This window comes from Epinephelus moara, chromosome 9 (genome assembly GCF_006386435.1).
Source record: "Epinephelus moara isolate mb chromosome 9, YSFRI_EMoa_1.0, whole genome shotgun sequence".
NCBI lineage: Eukaryota > Metazoa > Chordata > Actinopteri > Perciformes > Serranidae > Epinephelus > Epinephelus moara.
In genome coordinates this window covers 17,985,951-18,007,018 of record NC_065514.1, presented here as the reverse complement: position 1 = coordinate 18,007,018, position 21,068 = coordinate 17,985,951, and the positions used below count along the sequence as shown (strand labels likewise).

The window sequence follows — 21,068 nt, the reverse complement described above, 5'->3', positions numbered from 1 at the left end:
GCCTCACCTCAAATGTTTTCAGAAACATATTTTAGCTTATTGTTTAACTGTAATTCAAGATTGTTTATAACCAGCCGGTTGCTGTATTTTTATTACTGTGGGGCAAATGCCACAGCGCCTTTCCTTTGTTTTGCTTTATCTGGTCATGTAGCACCAATTTCAAAAGTATTTGTGTCTTTCTACTGCATAGACAGCCGGGTTTCATAAAAAGACCAACTTCCCAGCAGTCAAATACTCCATTAAAATGTCTTCTGTAGCACTGTAGTTATGACAAAATAGTCTGTAAAGCAAACGTTTATAGCAGCACTGTGCTTCTTTGTCAAACATGGAGGACAGAGAAATCAAACTTCGTCAAACTTGGCCCCTTAATGCTCAGTACAGAGGGAGACACCAAACCAACCAGCATTTGCTAATGCTAGGTTACATACTGACACCTAAGTGCTATTATAGCTGCCTGGTTTATTTGTTTCTCACCAAACAGCCGATGTTATGTGACAGTGACTGCTCTCACATCAATCCGAGGTGATTTCAATGTATAATAACTTGCATTAGGTGCTGTTATTATAGCTTCAAATGGTTTCCATAGCAACATGTGTCACAGAGTCCACTACAAAGCAGGTGGCTTCAAACGCTAACAGGTTTTTTTAAAGAATACAAAAACACTTCAGACAGAGGAAGTATTGCTGTGACACACAAAAGGTAATCAATCACGTTTTTGTAGACTTCATACACATTTGTGCTTCAAGAAAAAGCTAAGTAAGTGTGTAGGTAGGAGGTGGATATGATTACTACCTGGCCTGTTGCATGTAAACACAGGCTTTACAATAACCAGGCTGCTACAGTGCATATAAATGACACTGTGATTTCTCCAACTAGCACTTCTCTAAATAAAAAAAAGTGATTGTTAGTGAGCGAGTTAGTGGGCTGCTGACAAGTAATGGCTCATAAATATGGGTATTATTGAGGTAATGGCCCCTGTTGTCACAATTATCAAAGAACAATACCTGATAGAAACTTAATTTGTGCGTACACCACAGGCTCCCTCTAGTAAATTAGCAGTTTTTAAAAGAACTGCATGTTAATGGGGTGGAACAGATTTTAAATTTTTTCCTTTATTTGGCCTCACTTAACAGCAGCACTTTTTACATCGTAATTATGGAACACAAAAATAGAACACGGGGTGTTCTTCATTTGAGATAAATACAATATAATAAAAACAATTTTATTTATTAAATAAATGATGCAGGACCACCACTGCTTCACCCAGCTTAGACTTGTCAAGGTGCTGGAAACATCAAAAAGTCCACACTGGTAGCAAAAGAATTCTGCCCACTCTCAGTCTATTTATTGGCAGTATGCAACACACCCGTGCACAAACCTGGTGAAAGAAGCTTCACCTGCTTTTATTAAGGGAACACATTTTAAGAAAGTAAGGTGTTCTAGGGAAATAAACATTTTTCACGTCCTCCAAATTTCCTCAAATTCAATATCCTAAAGCCTTGAGGAGAAGGTAATTCTTTCCATTACAAAGATTTCATAAATTATATCATACCAGTTTCCTATAGTAAAACTCCAAGTAAGTACTTTGTTTTAATCACTGTAGATGTTGAAAATAGAAGCCCAAAAGGGAGTTCATCCCAAGTAAAAGTAATTTTTGGCCAAAATATAGTCACTAATTCTAAATAAATCCTACTTTTAGAGAGGCCCAAAACAAGTGGTATTGGTTGGCTTCAGGGAGGAAGAGCATCACGCTCGAAACATCACGCAAAATAAAAAATTGCATACGGGAGCTCTTTTGGTGTGCGGATCGCTTTTTTTCTTTTTTCATGCTTTTGATACTTTGTGATCCAGCACCCAACCCAGTGGGCTTCGGGGATGTGTGTGTCCTATTTTTTATCATACTTTTGGCTTCCAGGGAGCCACATTTCCTCCAGCACATGGAAGAGCCTGAAGGGTGAAACTCCTGAACAGGTGTAATAAAATAGCTACGAAGACTCCTTCAGCCAAATGATGTTCAGAAGGTTCAGCTCTTTTGTGGAAATTCACAATAAAACACCTTTCAACTCTCTTACATAAATGATTCGGTGTTCCCTGATTAAAAAAGGCACAGTATGAGGAGAAACCTTGGTTAAACCGATTTCCAACTACTGCAGCAACTCGTCTGGGCGTTTAAAGCTGACTTAATATTTTTTTTTTTTTTTTTTTTTTTTAGCTCAGCACAGTTGTGGCACATTACCAAGGAAAAAGCTCAATTTAACTTTGTTTTTTGAGGTCCAAAGTTCACTTAAAATTCCCCTAACCAATGCATGGGGTGAAAGTGACCCAGCCAAGCCACCAAAAAGCAGTGAAATGGTTATGTCAACAATGATATTTTACCACTGACTGTAACTCAGCTCCTCCTGCATATGCCTCAAGAAGAGTTTTTTTTTAAATTTGAATCTAGAATAAAGGTGATAAAGCTGAAGAAATCCCTCTCAGGCAAGACCATAACCAATTCAACATGCTATTTTCCTCTCATTTCTAGCTGGGTAAAGTTTATGGCATCGAGTCCCATGTCCTGTCACCTGCGGAGACCAAAGACCTGTATCCCCTGATGAATGTTGATGACCTGTACGGAACCCTGTACGTACCAAAAGATGGCACCATGGACCCAGCAGGCACCTGCACCACCCTGAGCAGAGCCGCCACTGCCAGGGGAGCCACGGTAATGTGCGCTGGTCTGCTGACTGGTGGCTTCATTGTTGGACCAGCAATATACACAATGTTTAGTCCTGTTCATACATCATTCATCACAGTGGATTTATGTGTTTGTGATTGCAGTATAGTTAACCAAATAAATATCAGTTAGTGCTCGGTGCGTTCCCAATCGCATACTTTTTCTTTTAACTTTTAGTAGGTACTGCTGGTGCCCTTAAAGTATGTTCTGTCGCATGCAGTATGCACACAATCGGGACACACTACTTCCTCATAACGTTACCTACTGAACTTTGACCCACTTCCTCATATATCTGTCTTGATGGAGATAAAACAAAATGTTCACCGACCTCGCCAGACACGGAGGTCAATTCGGACAGGTCTGATGTTGTTATTTTGCAATGTTATAACTGCGTACATTGTAGATTCTGACATATTATATTCACAATAGTAAAATTGCAGAGGCTATACAGTTCTCTGTCATTGTTATTTAATACTTACGCCCTTGGTTATATTTGGATTATTTTATTCAATTAAACAATTGATATTTCTTTTATTACTAATTGACTGGTCATCAGTCACCTGAATGTGCTGTCATCCATCATTGCAGCTTCTGACAGCTGTCAATGGGCTTTCATCTGTTTGCGGCTCAGTCAATGGTGACGTATCGTCCGCTGTGCAGAGGATTGTGGGTCAGAATAGCAAGAAAAGCATGCTGGCTTGCATACTGCAAAGTCGGACCAGATGTAGTAGAACATCCTGGTATTTTTGGCATACTGCATTTGACATACTATGAACTGGGACATACTAAATCTTTTTTCTGGCATACTATATAGCAGTGGTTCACACTGGTGTGCCATGACGTCAATCCAGGTGTGTTGTGGGATTTTGCGATAACTACACATTGTAATATTCAACTGGGCCTATAGCAGAATGTTATGAGTGAATTATTAATTGACTGTATTAGTATGTTGTGCACCCCCATTCCCTAATAAAGAGGCAAACTCTAGCTAAAAATAAAAAACCTTCATGAGGAACCTATTTGTCGCCATTCACGCATGGGAATTGTAAGTGTGTGACACATCAAAAGCCCTGATTGGCAGCCAGTGTGAGGGATGATAACATTTAAAGGAGAAAGCCGTGAGTGTGATAATGGATCGCTTTAGTGTGTGGAGCAGCTGGAAGAAGAGAGAAAAAACCTGTCAGTAGACAGTATCATGAAAGCTAACTGTCTTATTTTTATTGTCTTATGTTGTGATAAGAGTGATAACACAGGTTATAGAGGCTATTGGTCACAGATATAAATACAGGTGTGCCTTGGGATTTTGGCTTCCCTTTGGTTTGCCTTGGGCACAAAAAGTGTGAAAACCACTGCTCTGCAGTATGGTAGTATGGGTACTGGAATGCACAGTCCAACTAGTTTGCAAGTTAAGTGAGCTGCCCTCTGATTTTTGTCGTTTGTGACAGTACAGTGTAAAAATAGCATCCATATCTGAGCCCTTATCTGAGAATCCAGTGTAGGTAGCCATGTTGCAACCATGTGTGCAACTAAACATTAAATGTTGTTTCAATAAATGACATCTTTTAATCACAGTGAGTAGATGCAAACACAACATCATACTGTTGAACCTGATCAATAGCCTGACAAACTCCTGCGTCATTTTTATAGTCAGTGCAGTGTAAATAAGAATAGGGAAAAAATATAGATTTTACATATATGCAATGAAATGATAACTTTAGGCTGACTTTTTAGCCTCATAAAGTTAGCTACTTTTTAGGGAAGGTCACCATGGTAACTGAGACTGCACAGATGCTAGAAAGCTCAGGCTATCAGATCCAAAAATCTCTCCCAAGAGGAAAATCACCAATCATTTTTCTTAAACAACGATATCACAATCCCTGGATTAATGTACTTAGCCTCAACAGCTTGAAACCAGTGAAACCATGTGAACACTGTATGACAGACTTTGTGTGTTGTACTGTTTGTTTTGCTGTTACATGTGGAAAAAACTCAGCTTTAGTGTGCTGTTTGCTCTCAGTGAACTACTTTGTGTTTATCACATTTTACATTAGTTTACTGCACGGTTATTTATGAGTAATTATCAATAATATTATAAAGTGTGGCAAAATTTGTTCAAAGGAGAGTGATTAATCCAGTAGACTAAAGCCATACTACGGTCACAGCAGTGCTGGAGAATGTTCGGCCAGACTTGTGACTAGAAAATCCTGTCTAAGCCACAGTGAGCAGATATTAATGATATTAAAAGTCTAATATTTTTCGACTACTATACTCTATGACTCGTCTGTATATTACATACAGGGACTCTTGCAAGGGTGGAGCAAAGCATAAACATCTCCATGTCGCATGTCAATAACTCCACACTGTCCTCTTTGAATCAGGTGATCGAGAACTGCCCTGTGACTGGTATCCAAGTGCAGACAGATGACTTTGGTGTGAAGAGGGTGAAGGCAGTGGAGACTGATCATGGGACCATAGAGACGCCTTGTGTGGTGAACTGTGCAGGTGAGATACATTCAAGATCAGCTAATCATCCCAAAAACAAAAAAAAGTGTTATTGAACATATAAAATGAACATTGTTCTGAGCACATTTCTTGACATGCTGTGAGGCATTGTTGATGTGACTTTGGGAAGTGTTAGGAACATCTCCATGCTGTTGCAAATATGCCATGTAAAAGTGATTTGATACTTAACGCATAACAACAATTAGGTGCAATTTTACAAATGATTTTGCCCAATTTACTTTAGATTTAAAGGTGGCATTTTTCTGACATTTTTCACTCTGTGTGTTACACGCAGGTGCGTGGGCCACCAAGCTGGGGCAAATGGCCGGAGTCAAGGTGCCTCTTATTGCGATGCACCATGCCTATGTAGTGACAGAGAGAATTGAAGGCATACAGGTAAGACCTTCATGTGGCATATATATGAGGACAACTTGACTGTGGTTTGTGATATATTATATTCAAAATAAAATCAACCACAGCACACCATTTTGTAGATCCTGGTAGTATGTTAGATAATAGCTGACCTGTGCAGCAAAGCTGTACCTGAAAAATCTTGAAGATGGAAGAGGCTCCTGATTATAATTGTGCTATTTTGGTTGTATTTTTTTGTCTCTGGCTCATACTAATGTTGTCAGAAGCATTGATTCTTTGATACTTTTCAATACCAAGTGTTTAAAATGATATGATTGCTGTTAAAAATACATTTAGTAGTATCAAAAGTACCAAAGCTATACAAAAAGAAAAAGATCAACAATCAGATTTTCAACCCAGGGCTAAATGAATGAAACAACAGAGAAGAAAATCAGCTGGTCCTCAACCTGTGGCTGTTTCGACATTCTCTCCAGCAGTGAACCATCATGAGACAAGAGGCGTGTGTTCAGTGACTTTTTCTGTATCGGCAGTTTGTGCAGTTGGTTAAAAAAAACCCAGTATCCAATTTTGTGTACCAAGGACTTTTTTAGGCTTTGCGCCGGCAATAGCTGTGGCTGGAAACATTCTTTTTATGGTTTGCACAAACATTCATTTGGATGCACTGATGGCGGCCCGGTGGTGCAGTGGTTAGTATTGTCGCTTCACAGCAAGAGGGTTCCCGGTTTGAATCCAGGGTGGGGGGTTTCCTTCTGTGCAGAGTTTGCATGTTCTCCCCGTGTCAGCGTGGGTTTTCTCCAGGTACTCCAGCTTCCTCCCACAGTCCAAAGACATGCAGGTTAATTGGTGACTCTAAATTGTCCGTAGGTGTGAATGGTTGTCTGTCTCTATGTGTCATCCCTGTGATAGTCTGGTGATCTGTCCAGGGTGTACCCTGCCTCTTGCCCAATGTCAGCTGGGATAGGCTCCAGCCACCCACGACCTCTAACAGGTTAAGCGGTTACAGAAAGTGAATGAATTAACTTTTCTGGCCATTAGTCAATGTCATATCTCAGGAACAGAAGGGGAAACATTTTGTCAGATATTGAATTGGTGACACTAATCTTGGGTGCCCACCTTGAAACTGTGCTGATTGTATAGATCCTCTGTGGATGTGCGTGAAGCATCCATGTTTTCATAGACATGGTTTCATAGAACCATAAGTAACTTTGATACCTGATTGTATGTGTAATGACACAATGCCACTGTTACCTTGTGACAATTACTGTAAGATGTCAAAAGACTTACATTACATTATGCATGATTTATAATATGCTACTTACTTCACTGTTCTTTTTACTTCTCCCTGGAGACAGAAATTCCTTCATCTGTCTGTATTAAATCTGTGTGACCAGCAGGGGGCACTGTGACTCTATAGATTTCCTCCTGTAGTAGTTCAGAAGGCTGTCAGTGAGTGTTAGAATGAGGTGCGTGCTTGTTTGCGTAAGTGAGAAGGGGAGATTGGCTTTATTTGGTGTGATAATGTGTGTGTTTGGGGGAAATGGGCGGCCTCTGTATGCAGATATAATTCGTCTGATGTGGCTTTACGATCCACTGTAACTCTGTGATTGTGGATCTCCTCTCTGTGTTAGTTTTAGTTGAGTGTACACATGCATAGCTGTGCTCATCCTCTAGAGACCGGTGGTTTTAGGCAGGCTGTCAGAGCTTCTCTGCGTTATGTAGTTTAAGAGCAGCTTTACCGGCATTACTGCTACATCATGTACACAGACATCAGCCCACACACACACAATGACACACTCACGCACTCAGATGCCATCAGGAAATCTGTTCCCACCAGGGTGTGCAACTTGTCTGGTCAAACATCTCACGCTGACCACATGTCAGTATGTGAATAGATGTGTTTTGGTCCTCAGAGGCTACAGTGGATGTGAATTTCAAAAGCTTGCTGACAGTAACTGGTGTGTGTTTATATCTGTGTGAGCGCATGAAGGACGGAGAATATTGAAGTCCAGGGTTGATCACATGGAGTGAGCTGTCTGAGTGTACTCAGTGCAGAGGAGATAGGAAAGGAGCAGTTTGGCTGTTGTTACATGTAGTGCGTCGTTTTCCAAATGTCAGCTTGTTCACTGGTATTTTGTTTTTGTACCCAGAGAGCCAGTTGACTTTGGAATGAAAAGCACTCTTGACAGAATGAATACAAATGACACGCCGTACTTTAAGCGTAATTATTCATTAGACACTTCTACAAAAATATTTGCTCAGACTGAAGGGGTTAATGCCGCTCTAGTTTTTTTTAAAAAGAAGATTTTACGGTGCGCCAGTAGCTGCTGTACTATACATAAAGAGACTCCATGGTTTGTTAAGGCATGTCATAGTATAGACCACTGGTGTTGTAAAGATGTTTATGGGTGTTATATCCCACATTATACACCCTTTTCTGTATGCATGCCTCTGTGTGAAGAGCCAAAGCACTAAATACTAGTGCTGACCTAAATGCTTGTAAGCTTTGATCGTTGCCATGGTTATCAACCTCCAAATCGGTGTTCAAATGCTCTTACCTCTTATAGACTGTATAAATAATCAGCATCAACCACTATAAGTTATTCTAGACAGGGACATTTAATCTAAGTGTTTGGGTTTAAACATAGTTCTGTGGCTCTGACTCGCTCTCATCTAACATCAGTCACCAGCAGTCCAGCACTACTAAGACTGGGACAGTTTTACCACATATGACAAGCTTACAGATGTGCCAAGATGTCAATAAAGTCAAATATTTGAAATACTTTCAAAATTCCAAAGTTGACCCCCAGAAAGTCGAAGGCCGGATGTGCCGAAGGAAACTGGTATGTCACAAATCTACAAGGAGTTTGGCAGATCACCTGAAAACTCAGCTGTCTTGCAGAGTATTCCTCATCCATCCATCCATCCATCCATTTATTTTCATCCAGCTGTCTGGAGTTCCTTGCTCAGCCAGACATCCTCTCCCACTTAGCTCCTCCTGGGGGACCCCAAGGCGTTCCCAGGCCAGATGAGATATGTAATCCCTCCAGCTTGTCCTGGGTCTGCCCTGAGGCCTCCTACCACTTGGACGTGCCTGGAAAGCCTCTAATGGGAGGCACCCTGGAGGCATCCTGATCAGATGCCTGAATCACCTCAACTTGCTCCTTTCGACATGACGGAGCAGCGGCTCCTCTGTGGGCTCCCACCAGATGTCTGAGCTCCTCATGCTATCTCTAAGGCTGAGCCCCTCATGCTATCTCTAAGGCTGAGCCCAGCCACTGTATGGAGGAAACCCATTTCGGCTGCTTGTATCTCGATCTTATTCTTTACAGCTATTATGGCAAATGTTACAGCAACCTGCATGCTGACAAAATGGCTAATTGTCACAATGTTTTATTTTAGGTGCACCAACTGAAGTCTGATATTTCAGAAAAGTCTGTCCTTGTCTTTCATTCCCTCAACCCTCCCTTGAAGAGTTGATTAATCACAGATTCTTGTCACGGAAGCCTCGATGCCCAAAAACTGATATTTGGGACAGCCCTACAATGAATCCGCTTGTACGTCTGGAACCTCCCGTATACAACACAGACTTGAGACGCGCCCTCATTGAGGACTTGGCTCAGATTCCGGAGTTACTCTCTCATCCTGAAGCCTCCTTAAGGAATCTGATCCCATTTGATTCGGCGGTGGGAACCTCTTGCGACTGCGTGCCTTTGCTGACGTCGACCCCAGCAAGATCCGAACCCTGGACCTTCCTGGAAGACAGGTGCTCTAACCACTACACTCGGGAGGCCTGTACAATACTATTTGAAAATCTGGATAGAGTAAAAGAAAATTAGCTTTTTAATACATTTAAACAGCACAATCATTTTCTTTTGTTTCAGAAAATTTACCCCATTTTCATAATCTTTATTTTGGTTACCTTGCGATAAGGCAAGGCAGCTTTATTTGTACAACACATTTCATACACCAGGGCTTTACAGAGCAAAAAAATATAAACATAATAAAGGATACAGAATTACAATAAAAGAGCAAATAGAAAAAAATATATACAAAGTAAAATTAATTACTAAATGATTTACATTTTTTTTAAAAAAAAAAGAGGTGCAAAGATAAAAAGATTATTTAAAATGATTCAAAGTTGAGTTTAAAAATAAGTTTGCAGTCATTGCAGGGTGGACCAGGCAGTGTAAAAAAGAAAAGTTTTTGGTCTCGGCTTGTCTAACATCATCTGGGAGCTTCTTCCAGGTTTGTGTTACATGATAACAAAATGCTGCTTCACCATGTTTTGCACTGACTCTTGGGACAGTCACTAGGACGGTACCAGATGTCCTTAGGGTCCTAGAAGGGGGAACTGCCCATTGGTTCGACAGCCCATTGGTTCGACATCCCATTGTTCCGACCATATTAAACTCATTGTTCCTAAGTCCGTTCCGAAATCATCATGATGCCCTGTGTTTAAGGTCTGGTTAGGTTTAGGCACAAAAACCACTTGGTTAGGGTCAGGAAAAGATCATGGTGTGGGTTAAAATGAAAAAGAAAGTGACAAACACATAAGCCGTGAGCCTGCTCCGCCTCAAGCCGGTCGCGGCGCACCATACGCCCGCCGCGAGCCGTTCAGCACCGCGGACAGTCGGCCTAATGGGATGTCGAACCAATGGGCTGTCGAACCAATGACATGGACCCCCTAGAAGGTCCATATGTCACAAAGCATGTCAGAGATATATTTGGGCGAATTAGTAGTCAATCAGTTCGTTGACTGACACAAAATCAGTCATGATTTGTGTTAACTTTTGATTCAAGAACATATTTTATGAAGGTTTATTATAGTTTTAGTCCATTATCTGGTAAAAATGCAGAGCATCTGCAGCACAGCTTTAAATGTTCCCATCAACTTGCTTTTCTTTGAACCTCCCGTTATAAATGAGGATTTTACAGTTTAACTGCCAATCATGCTGAGTAATTAATTCCTTAGATGAAGATCGAGGCACTTATAATTCATCCTCCAGCTGAGAAAAACCTGCCCATCATGTTGTCACTGGAAACACAATGTTTCTGGACTAATTAATGTTTTGAATGTTTCCACTTAAATCTCTGCAGAACATGCCAAACGTCAGGGACCATGATGCATCGGTGTACCTGCGCCTCCAGGGTGACGCCCTGTCCGTGGGTGGCTATGAACCCAACCCCATCTTCTGGGACGAGGTAAGCTTGAATATGATCTGAACGGTTAACCATCTCGTTTCCTGTCGATAGCTTTGGGACTGTGAAACCTCACGTATTGACTTCCTGTGTGTGTGAGTGAGATTGATGATCTGTCTCGTTTGACACAAAATCAAATACTTAATTTAAGAAGCTGAATAAAGTTTAATCCTGTTTATATACTTTTCATTCTCTTTGTCAGTTTGACCTCAACTCTTATTGAGTCTGTTTTGCTTTTCTGTGTCTTCATTACTTGCTGATGTATTAGCTTGGAGGTCACACTGTATTCATAAGGGGACTCATAAAACTGTGTGAGTGTTTGTTCACTAATCTCTCAGTTGTGGAAAGAGGTTTTCAGGTCGTCTACTCAAGTTAAAGTAGCAGTGTTATCGTCTGGATTTATTCGGTTACAGGTAAAAGCCCTGCATTCAAATCTTTGCTTAACCAAAAGTCAAAAGAATTAGCTAATTAATTGTAATTAATCCCTTTTTTCCCCTTAAAACTGAATCATAATGAATATTTAAATGTAAAATCAATACAAAGAAAATACATTTATATTCGGATACTGTTGTTTAGTAGCATCCTTTTAACCTTGAACACAGATTCTCCCCTGTTTCACTCACAGTTAGTGCAAACCGTCACAGATTCTTCTCTTTATCAGTCAGCCCAAATAGTTGTCATTAGGCTGCTCCCAGAAGTGAGTGATTCCCAATGGGAGCGACGTCCTTCGCTTGCTTAAGCGGGTTCATCCTCTGTGTCCTGGTGCTTTCAGACAGTGTCTATTCTTGACACGATGGTTACTCTTGAGGGTAGATGTTACGAGGTGACTCCTGATGCAGTCTGAATTATTACTCTCAGTCTGTCGTCTTCTACTGTGCTAACTGGGCGGCAGTTTTTAGGTATCAGTTTAGCCGAATCATTCTCATTTAAAGGTTTTGATGTTCCCCTACGAATACCACACTGCTGTATTATAGATTGGTGAAGCCCTGTAATTTGGGTAGGGTGTTTTGCCTTAAGGTGTTATGTCAAAGACAGATTACGTCAGTGTAATTAAATTCTACTTTGCAAACTGTGCAGATTACTCTGGTGCTATAGGAAACAGAATTCTTAGAGGAGGGAAACACTATTCGACAGAGTAACATACTTTGCCACAACACCTGTGTGTGCTCAATGCCCCTATTTTTGCCCCCCCACACACTTTGATCATGCAATGAGTCTGCATCGTTGAAATAGGACCTTGCAAACTATGGAAAAATGGGAAGATGCAAGTGTAAGGACAAATAGCTTAAACGAATTCCAACAATTACTTGTGGTGATTAAAGCCATGGTCTGGAAATGTGTACAAAGCAAATCGTATATGCAGAGCCGTAAGCACAGAAAGTGTCGTTAGGATCATTTTTACTGTTCATTTTGAACTGACATCAATGTGTTTACTTGGAAAAAGTGTATTTTCACTTTTGGTGTGTACTTCCATTGCAAGTTTGGTCTTAAATTTCATTTAAAGTGGTATTAAAAAGGTCTTAAAGTCTTGTTTATACCTGTAGACACCCTGTAAATGCAAAAATGAACACGTTAATGTCGACAGTACTCGTAAAAATAAATAAAAGTATCATCAGCAAAAGTTTGACACTAGGGAAATACACTTATTTTCTTTCTAGCCAATATTTTATTTATTTATTTATTTTACCTTTATTTAGCCAAGCTGGTCTAGAGGCCAAAAGCTGCATGAGAACACATACTGCTCACATATCTGTAGCCAGGAGGCAGCTAGCCTAGCGTAGCATAGAGACTGGAAATAGCGACTAGCCTGGCTCTTGCTAAAATTAAAAAATATGCCTACTGGTTCCTCTAAAGCTTGCCAGTGAACACTTGTATCTAATTGGTTCAAACCAAAATACAAAAACTGAAGTGTAAAGATAACAGGTTGTCATTTAACTTGGGGTTGCCTTTTGCATACATAGTCTGGCTAACGTTAGCTGTTTTTCTGTGTTTCCAGGCTTTGCTCTAAGCTAAGCTAACCAGCCTCTGGTTCTAGCTTCATATTGAGAGTTCAAACATGAGAGATTTATTAATGCTCTCATCTCACTTTTGGCAAGAAGGCCAATAAGCGTATTCCCTCAAATTTTGAAGAAGTTTGTAGCCGTACTCATGAAGCATTGTCAGTTAGAGGCGGGAAAATGGCTTGTCTAGCTCAGTCCAAAGGTAAAAATGATATCTATACTATACTTTAAAGCAAACTTATTTAAACAAATTATCTTGTGTGTCTCTCTCGTACATGCAGGGAATATAACCATGACAATTTCTGGTTTATAAGGGGGGCTGTGTGCTTTACATGAGAGTGGTATCAATCTTCTGATCCAACTCACGCCAAGAAAACATATAGCATACTTCCCAAAATGTTAAACTTTTGTTACTGTTAAAGTATCAACATTGAGAGAACTCATTATGCAGAAAAAGGACAAGTTTGCAAAGTGTAAGCAACATTGCAGTTTACTGTTTACACTGTACCTGGCGGTGTATTGAGGGAAGGTTGTTAAACCTAATAGAGAGCCATAAAATAAAATTTATGAGTGTTTTCCCACACTAATGACAGGGCCTAATGGATCCAGTGTGTTTTGGAAGATACTGTGAGCGTCAGCGTCGCATTTGAAAAGTTTGTTTTTCTATAAAAAGTGTTTTTATAGAAAAACATGCTCGGCAAGGTAAGCTATCAAAAAGAGTATTGTGTTGTCATCCATGGTGAAACTCAAGTGTCTTATTGCCTGCACACTAGATATTTCATTTCTAATGGGCAGATTGATGAGCATAACACACCCTCCTCAGGCCATAAATCTATTGATTTTAATGATCCCATAGCTGTTCTTTTAGCACCACCCACAAACCTTATTTTCCGAGCTCCTCCGCCGGTGAAATGGCTTTTATTGGAGCATAAAAACCAAAGCATCTCTCTAAAATCCAAAAAGCCTGCGAAGAGTGAGGATTATTCAAACAACGTTTGGCAACTGTAAAAGGTAATCGCACAGGCAGTTCTTTCATGCACAGTCTGACTCTTTAAAGGGGTGGTTGACTTTGGAGAATGATCTTTACAAAAGCCTTTAACGCCACAGGTGGTCCTGGTCTTAATAGATGTGTACTTTCTCTCAAGGACAGGTTTTTAGAGCAGTTTGTTAACTATGCTGGCAGATTCGTGGCAGGCATCTCTGCTCTTTTTCCTGTCCTGGTGTTTCACACTGATAACTTTTCACTGCTCATGTATTCCTCTTTGATTTATACCTTTTAATCATCGCTCTAACAATGCATTGCAATTCTGGACCCATGCCATTCACAAGCAAAGATTACTGTCTATTTAACCTGTTCATGTTTAACCCCTTCCACTCCACCTCCATAATATAAAACCATTTTTGTCTTTTCTGGGAGGGACAGGGAATCTTTAGGGGAAGATAACAGGTCAACAGTATATGTTGCATGTAAGTGCCATACATTATCTTAAAGCTGAGAAATGGAAGATTAATTTGGAGTAAAGCTCAGCACTGTGTGTCACATTTTACGATTCACAGAAATGTAATAAACATTGTGTTTTGGTTAGGTGCCTCTTAAGACTTTATCAAAAGTTTAGAGTGTATAAGGGCTTAGGGCCTGTCCCAATACCCACACTTTCCCTAGAAATCCCCACTTGCACTTGGTTGTGCGTGTTCACGTTTAGGCTAGTGGTGTCCCAAAACAGAATTGAGGTAGTGGAAGTGGTTTCCAACACTTAAAACCCGCCCTAGATTCCTAGGGAGCCCTGACCCACACTTACAACGAAGTGGGAGATGAAATTTCCCAAAACACCTTGCGAAGTCAGCAACTTCGGCTAGTTTTGTATCAGCAACCTGGCTGAACACAGCGTCAAAATATTTAAACAAATCGACCTACCCGAACAAAATCAATCAGAACCAGAAGATGTCGTAGGTGCCTCCTGTTTTCAGCATTTCTTCTCCGTTGATTCTTCAGACGGAGGAGAATAAGCACAGCACACGCCACAGGTAACACAAGCGCTGGAGCCGGCATTTTCAAACCTGAATGACTACTGGTATCTTGCGTCGCTGCTACGTGTGACGTATACCTTCACATCGGCCACGCCGATTTGTATGCATTTCTTAGGGAAAGATGTCTACCCTAATATTTCTCGCTTCCCTCATCAAAGGTTATCTCGCAAACGAGGGCACTCAATTTTTTTTAAGGGGTAGAAATGGGATTGGGCCTTAGAAGAGGGGTGTCAAACATACTTCCTGTGGGCCAGAACCAGCCCGCCAAAGGGTCCAGTCCAGCCTAGTGGATACCGACTAAGAGGTGCCAGGTTTCAGGAGCAACTCTACTTCATATACAATCTACTTCAGAGGCTTCTCCACCCTGACCAGAATACAGCTCTCTGCTATAACAATGAATACTCACTGTGACCATGTGTAAAGATACTGAACATTGTGCAAAATATTGTCAGTAAGCAGCTTCAGTTTAAAAGCGTCTGTATCAGGAAATGTCTGGATAAATGCACATGTAATGCCAGTGAGAAGTCGACTGACTGAATGTGGAATAACTGAGACATACTGTTGAAATTGCACTTATTTTTCACTTTGTTTTGTAAAAGGATGAACGTCTAGAGAATGTTCTTGTAATTCTTTACACAAAAAAGGCAAAATATTAGAGCTGATGATACTTATAGGTTATTGCGCGATGGTTTTATTGGTCCGGCCCATCTGAGATCAAACTGGGCTGTATGTGGCCGATGAACTAAAATGAGTCTGACACCCCTGGCTTATAACATTAAGATGGAAGTGTATGGCCGTTCATATGCTCATTTATGTCTCATAAGTTGTTGCAAATGTCACAAATCTCTCCAGAATACCACATTAAGACCTCGAGGAACGCCATAAAAAAGTACATGCTGTGATTTGGTGTCAAAACATTTGACATATGGAGATTTCTTTAAGAATTGCATTTTTGGCAATTTGATGGCGAGCACTTCTGTTTTGGAAACTGCTGAGAAGCCCCCATATTGTCAGTGTACCTATGGAAGTCATACATCCTCTGAATGCTTGAGGTCTCTAGGCTGTGATCATCTGAGAGGCTACAATAGGTCAGTAATGTTGGTTTAAAAAAAAAAAAAAACGTCTCACTACAATGAAATGGCTACTACGGGGACTAGCATCATCACACATTAATAAATTTGGGGTTATTGAAGCTACTAGATTTTTTTTTTTTTTTTTTTTTTTTTTTTAAATATATACCTAATTTATGCAATTCAAAGACTGTTTAGGGACCCCAGTATGCTGAAATATTAAAATACCATAGGCGCTAATAACACTTATACTGCATGCATAAAACAATCGCCAAAATTTAGCCCAACATTGGAGCATTATTTAACCTCCTTCCCACATCATCTAGCAAGATATGATTTGGTACAATGGATTCCTTAGCTCTCCTAGTTTCACGTGTATCTGTAGTGTAGCTTTAAAAAAGCCCTCTACACCCTCTGAGAGACAGTAATGTCGGCTGAGGACACTGGTGTACCAGCAAAGTGGAAGAGGTTGAAAATGAGCTGTGTCAATGTCTGCGATAAAATGCGTTTATAAAAGATATCTCTCTGGCTTTAATAAAGGCTATGAAGCTCAAAAAATATAAAGAAATATATAATAGAAGATTATTTAGTCTCAGTTTAAATGAAAGGCAGCAGACAGGGTATTTGCAGGACACTGATAATACTGACTTCATGACTCTCTGTCTCTCTGTCTGGCTGGCTGCCTGTCTGTCTACAGACTCCTCAGTGGTTTTTACATTTTAGAGGATTTCTTTGTTCGGAACCAGCTCCTTTTGTTCTCGTTCTGCAGCTGAGTGTTGCTTTGATGTCTTGAGGCGAATGGAGGAAGAAAGAGGAGATGGAGAAAGGAGAATTAGCAGGGAGACGGAGAGAATAGAGGATGCCTACTGAGTGAAGATGAGCAGGATCGATGGCTTGGGAGGGATTGAGAGAAGTGTGGCATCTAGGACAAAGAACACTGCTCCTGAGATACTCGGGTTGACTGTCAGTGTTCAGTTATAATGCAGAAACTCTTTGTTCACATGAAAGCAGCTACTGTCAGCTCACGCATCCCTGTGACATTCAAGTCTTTATCAAAACTGAAAGTGTCACCGCTGACACTAATTGTAAAGCCATAGGAACTCCTTTCTCTCTCAGCACTTCTGTCTTACTGCAAACTTAAAGAACCGCTTATATTTAACATTTTAGGCTCTAAGTTGATGCTGTTATCCAGTGTGATATGTCTGCAATAACAAAGACGAGCAGTCATCCCAGAAACTAAGAGAATGACTGCTTACTGAATTGCATTTCATGGAGAAGATGGAGAAGTTTGAGTAGAGGGATTACCAGATCCAGAGAAATGCACGACTGAACACAAGCTGGTGCGCTGGACTTTTCAATTTGAGCACCCTGAGTCAGTCAGATTAGTGTAGGAGGGGAGAATTTTAAGGCGATGCAGTCAGCACTGCTCAGCATGAGTTGTAGGAGCTAAAGGCTCCATTTTGGCCCGGCTGACAAGGAGGGAGTTGCGGAGGTCCAGATGGGAGCAAATTAAAGCTTGGACAGGGAACTGAGAGGGATTGGACAGATGTTGATTCCCTGGTGAGAAAGAGTCAATTCAACAGATGCTACAGGATTGTGTTGTGGCTGCTGTGTGCGTCTGAGTTGGCGGTCCACAGTCACATGTGGTGGGTTGGACTGAAGTCACAGCGTTTTTGTCAGCAGTGAGAAAGAAAGGAAAAAGAACACATTGGTCTTGACAACATTGGCTTTGAAGCAGTGCATCTTTATCGAATATCCAACAATCCACTGTAATGCACATTCATTTGGTGGAGAAATATGATTAAAATGCCAGAGCGGAGTCTTTTTATTTTTATTTTTAAAGTATGTCTGTATCAAATGACAGTGTGAAAGTCATGAACCTAAGGAGAATTCTCCCTCTGTTGTTAGTAGAGACTAAAAGAGAGCTTAAAGAGAGTGAATATTGGACTTATATTGACTCCAAATGACTTAGTGTTGCACTCTAACAAGGTCAGCAACCTTTACTACCAGAGGAGCCCTATTTGGTCCAAAAAAAATAATTAACTCTGTCTGAAGCTACAAACTATATTTTAGCCTTATAATAAAGGTTACACATCATTACTAAGTCTAAATTAGCTTATCAACATTACTAATAGGTCTAATCATTAATATGTTTTACCATAATGTGGCAGCCCCTTGGCAAAAACCCCCAAACAGTCTGACATCACAGGTTGTTAAATTAAGCCTGAAATTCACCTGTGTGTTATTTATTTGTTAATTTCTTATTAATCTAAGAAAGTGCAAAAAAAGAAAAAGTATACAATTTTCTTTGCAAGCACCCTGTAATCATCTTGGGGGAATTTTAGTGCACAATCAGCTGCCAATTTGCATTTTACCACAATTTTTCTCTTCATTTTTTTTCCAAATGGAAGATGGGCCCCACCAATTTACAAAAGTCAACGTGTTGTTGCAGCAGAATACCTAATATAGTTGGTGTATAAAAAATCCAAAAGGTAAGTTAGTTACTGATTGCAAACCCAGTCGCCAGCAAAACTAAAAGCTAACCCCAGATTCACTGTTCAGTGTTTTGCGTCACAATATTTGCTTGGTGCTGTGTCTCTTGGATGTCTGCTGTGTATGGTCTGGCACCTGGTGGCTACCTTTTTATAAATCACTTACCTCACCTGAGCACTGTGGAGGTACACGCCTGGGTGTGTCCAGAGCACAGAAAATAAGAAAATACAGCAGAGGGCAGAGTCTCTGCAGAAATATACACCGCCATACTCTTCTAGTAGGTCATAAATGATCACTGAGTGGGATTACTTCTGTATGAGTCTTGTATGAGAACATGGGTAGCCGCTTTTGAAAATGACCCACTTGTGTTTTACCAGTATAAGGAAACCTCACATGCATTTCTGTTGTGTGCTTTATTCCCAGGTGTCTGATAAGTTTGCCTTCAGCCTGTTTGACCTGGACTGGGATGTATTCATGCAACACATCGAGGGCGCGATCAACAGAGTTCCCGTTCTGGAGCAGACTGGTATCAAATCCACTGTCTGTGGACCAGGTACTCATACGCACATCAGCCCTTCAGAAGCATCAATTTTTACGAAAGTCCTGCGAGCTCTCCTCGCAGATTTCTCATAACATTATGCATTACAGCAGGGAACAAGCGACTTTCATGACACTTTTTAAATTGGACACATTCTAATTTAAAAGTGAAATGTATCTGTCTGTGAAATATGTTATGCACCGCTCCAGCACTGCATTGGCTCATGAATACCTAAACTGGCTGACTATGTGTCATGTTTGTAGAGGAGATAGTTTGATTAGCTCAAGCCCGACTTCCCGTCCAGGCAATATCAAGTTGTTGAAGTGGTTGAGCGAGCATGTCTGTGGCTGTGCAGCCCGAAGAGTTACAGTATCGAATTGGATTTTTCATCACCATAGTGCGATGCAGCTGTTTGGAGAGAAAGGAGTGGAACGAGTGACACACACACGTAGGGATGGGAGATAGAAAGCGGAGAAACTGAAAAGGAAATCTGAGAAAAACTGAAAGAAATGTCAAAACATGAACAGAGAAAAGTAGAATTGGAGAAATTAAAAGTAGAGATGTCAAGGTGGAAAGGTAAAATGTAGAGAATGGCAGAGACTAACAAAATACAAGAAACGGAAACAAACTTATGATGGCAAGAAAAACTGAATGAAGGTCAGAAGTAAAGGACGATGCAGCTCAGGGAGAGAGGAAGCTCAGATGAAAGGGGGATAAAAATGAGGATTTCATCAGAGTTGTTTGCAGAGCATCTTGGCCGTGACCCCCTTGCTTTAAGGCTGGCTTTTGTTTCATTTCAAGTGTTGTGTATACATGATAAGAACGCCACGCTGAGAGGTGAATTTTCATAGTGAGTTTACTGAGTGTTCAACCGTTTCTCTGGGGAGAGAGCAGGAGCAGTAGAGCAGAGATCTCAGCCATGACCCAAGTATTATGAGTTCTGTGACTACCTGCTTTACATCCTCATGCCATGTTGAACAAAAAGGTGTTTTGGGTAATATGCTTCTTCCAAGGATACAGGTTGGGATTACAGTTGAGTAGTTCAGGTTAATTAAAAGGTTAAACATGTTTTCTTCTGGCATATTCTTAAAATAATTGAATGTGCTGATGAACATCTTCATGTGCATCATAATACATGTCAGTGTGTGTGTGTATCTATTGTAGGGAGAGTTAATTCATGTACTTTAAGCCCCAGTGAGTGGAATACTTGACCTTCTGATTGTACTTGGTCAACTATAAAGCTTACATATTCATAAACTTAAGGTGCTTTCTCTCCCTCTTTTATTTTGAATTTAAAAACCTTTTTGCTACACAGAGTTTCAAAAGTGTTACAGGTGGCGTAAATCTGATTCAGTTCAATACTCCCTGAATGATCACATGCACAAAAGAGAAGTTCAAATGTGTCCCCCATATAGCTCACACAGAATTGTATACTATCCCAGGTAAAGTGATGTATTTCCTCATAAGAAGTGTGTTCCCTCCTGGCTTTATATAGAAGAGTAGGTTATTGTTTCAGTATTACTTGGACAATGTAATCACCTACTCTTTATATTAAATTTAATTGAAAAAGTCATTATGCCATTAAAAAATAATTGGTTCATTATTCGCTACATGCCTTTAAACAGGTCTCCACACTGACGTGTTAAAACTTCTATATTGGAAATAGTAAATGACCAGTGACTAACAACAGCAAGCCAGCCGAGAACACCCAATGCTTTCACATAACAAGCAATTTTTTTTTGCTCTCACTAACAAAGATTTGATTTTTTTTTCAGAGTGGTGTGTGGACACTGAAATCCATTTTTTCCAGTCAGATCTGGCACGCTTTTATATGTGGTCCTAAATCCAATACATATCCAGTCACTGTCCATGTGACCAAAATGACAATGGCCCTATTGGAATTCATGTGTGTTTTTCACTTATCCATGTTTTTTCCACATCATACTTCACTGAGCAGGTGCAGATTACCTACTATACAATGTCAGAGCGGTCTGTTGAATCTACACAAGGCTGCTGTACCCACACCGCTGCTGTGGTAGAGCCTGACTGCTAGATGCTTTCTGATGCTTGCCTTCATTTTGAGTCCTGCCGTGACAGCCTTGTTGTGAAGCGCTGACAGATGTATTGGAATGTATTTCTGGACTACCTAA

General features: G+C 40.5%; 1 protein-coding gene across 1 annotated transcript in view; it reads left to right on the top strand.

The window, feature by feature from the left end:
• The window catches only part of sardh (sarcosine dehydrogenase), a 72,934-nt gene that overhangs the window by 3,852 nt on the left and 48,014 nt on the right, over positions 1–21,068 (top strand). Inside the window, exons 5-9 of the mRNA XM_050052847.1 lie at positions 2,525–2,704; positions 5,095–5,218; positions 5,514–5,614; positions 10,688–10,792; positions 18,804–18,933. Coding sequence (XP_049908804.1) covers positions 2,525–2,704; positions 5,095–5,218; positions 5,514–5,614; positions 10,688–10,792; positions 18,804–18,933 — 640 coding nt within the window. The remainder of the gene's footprint in view (positions 1–2,524; positions 2,705–5,094; positions 5,219–5,513; positions 5,615–10,687; positions 10,793–18,803; positions 18,934–21,068) is intronic.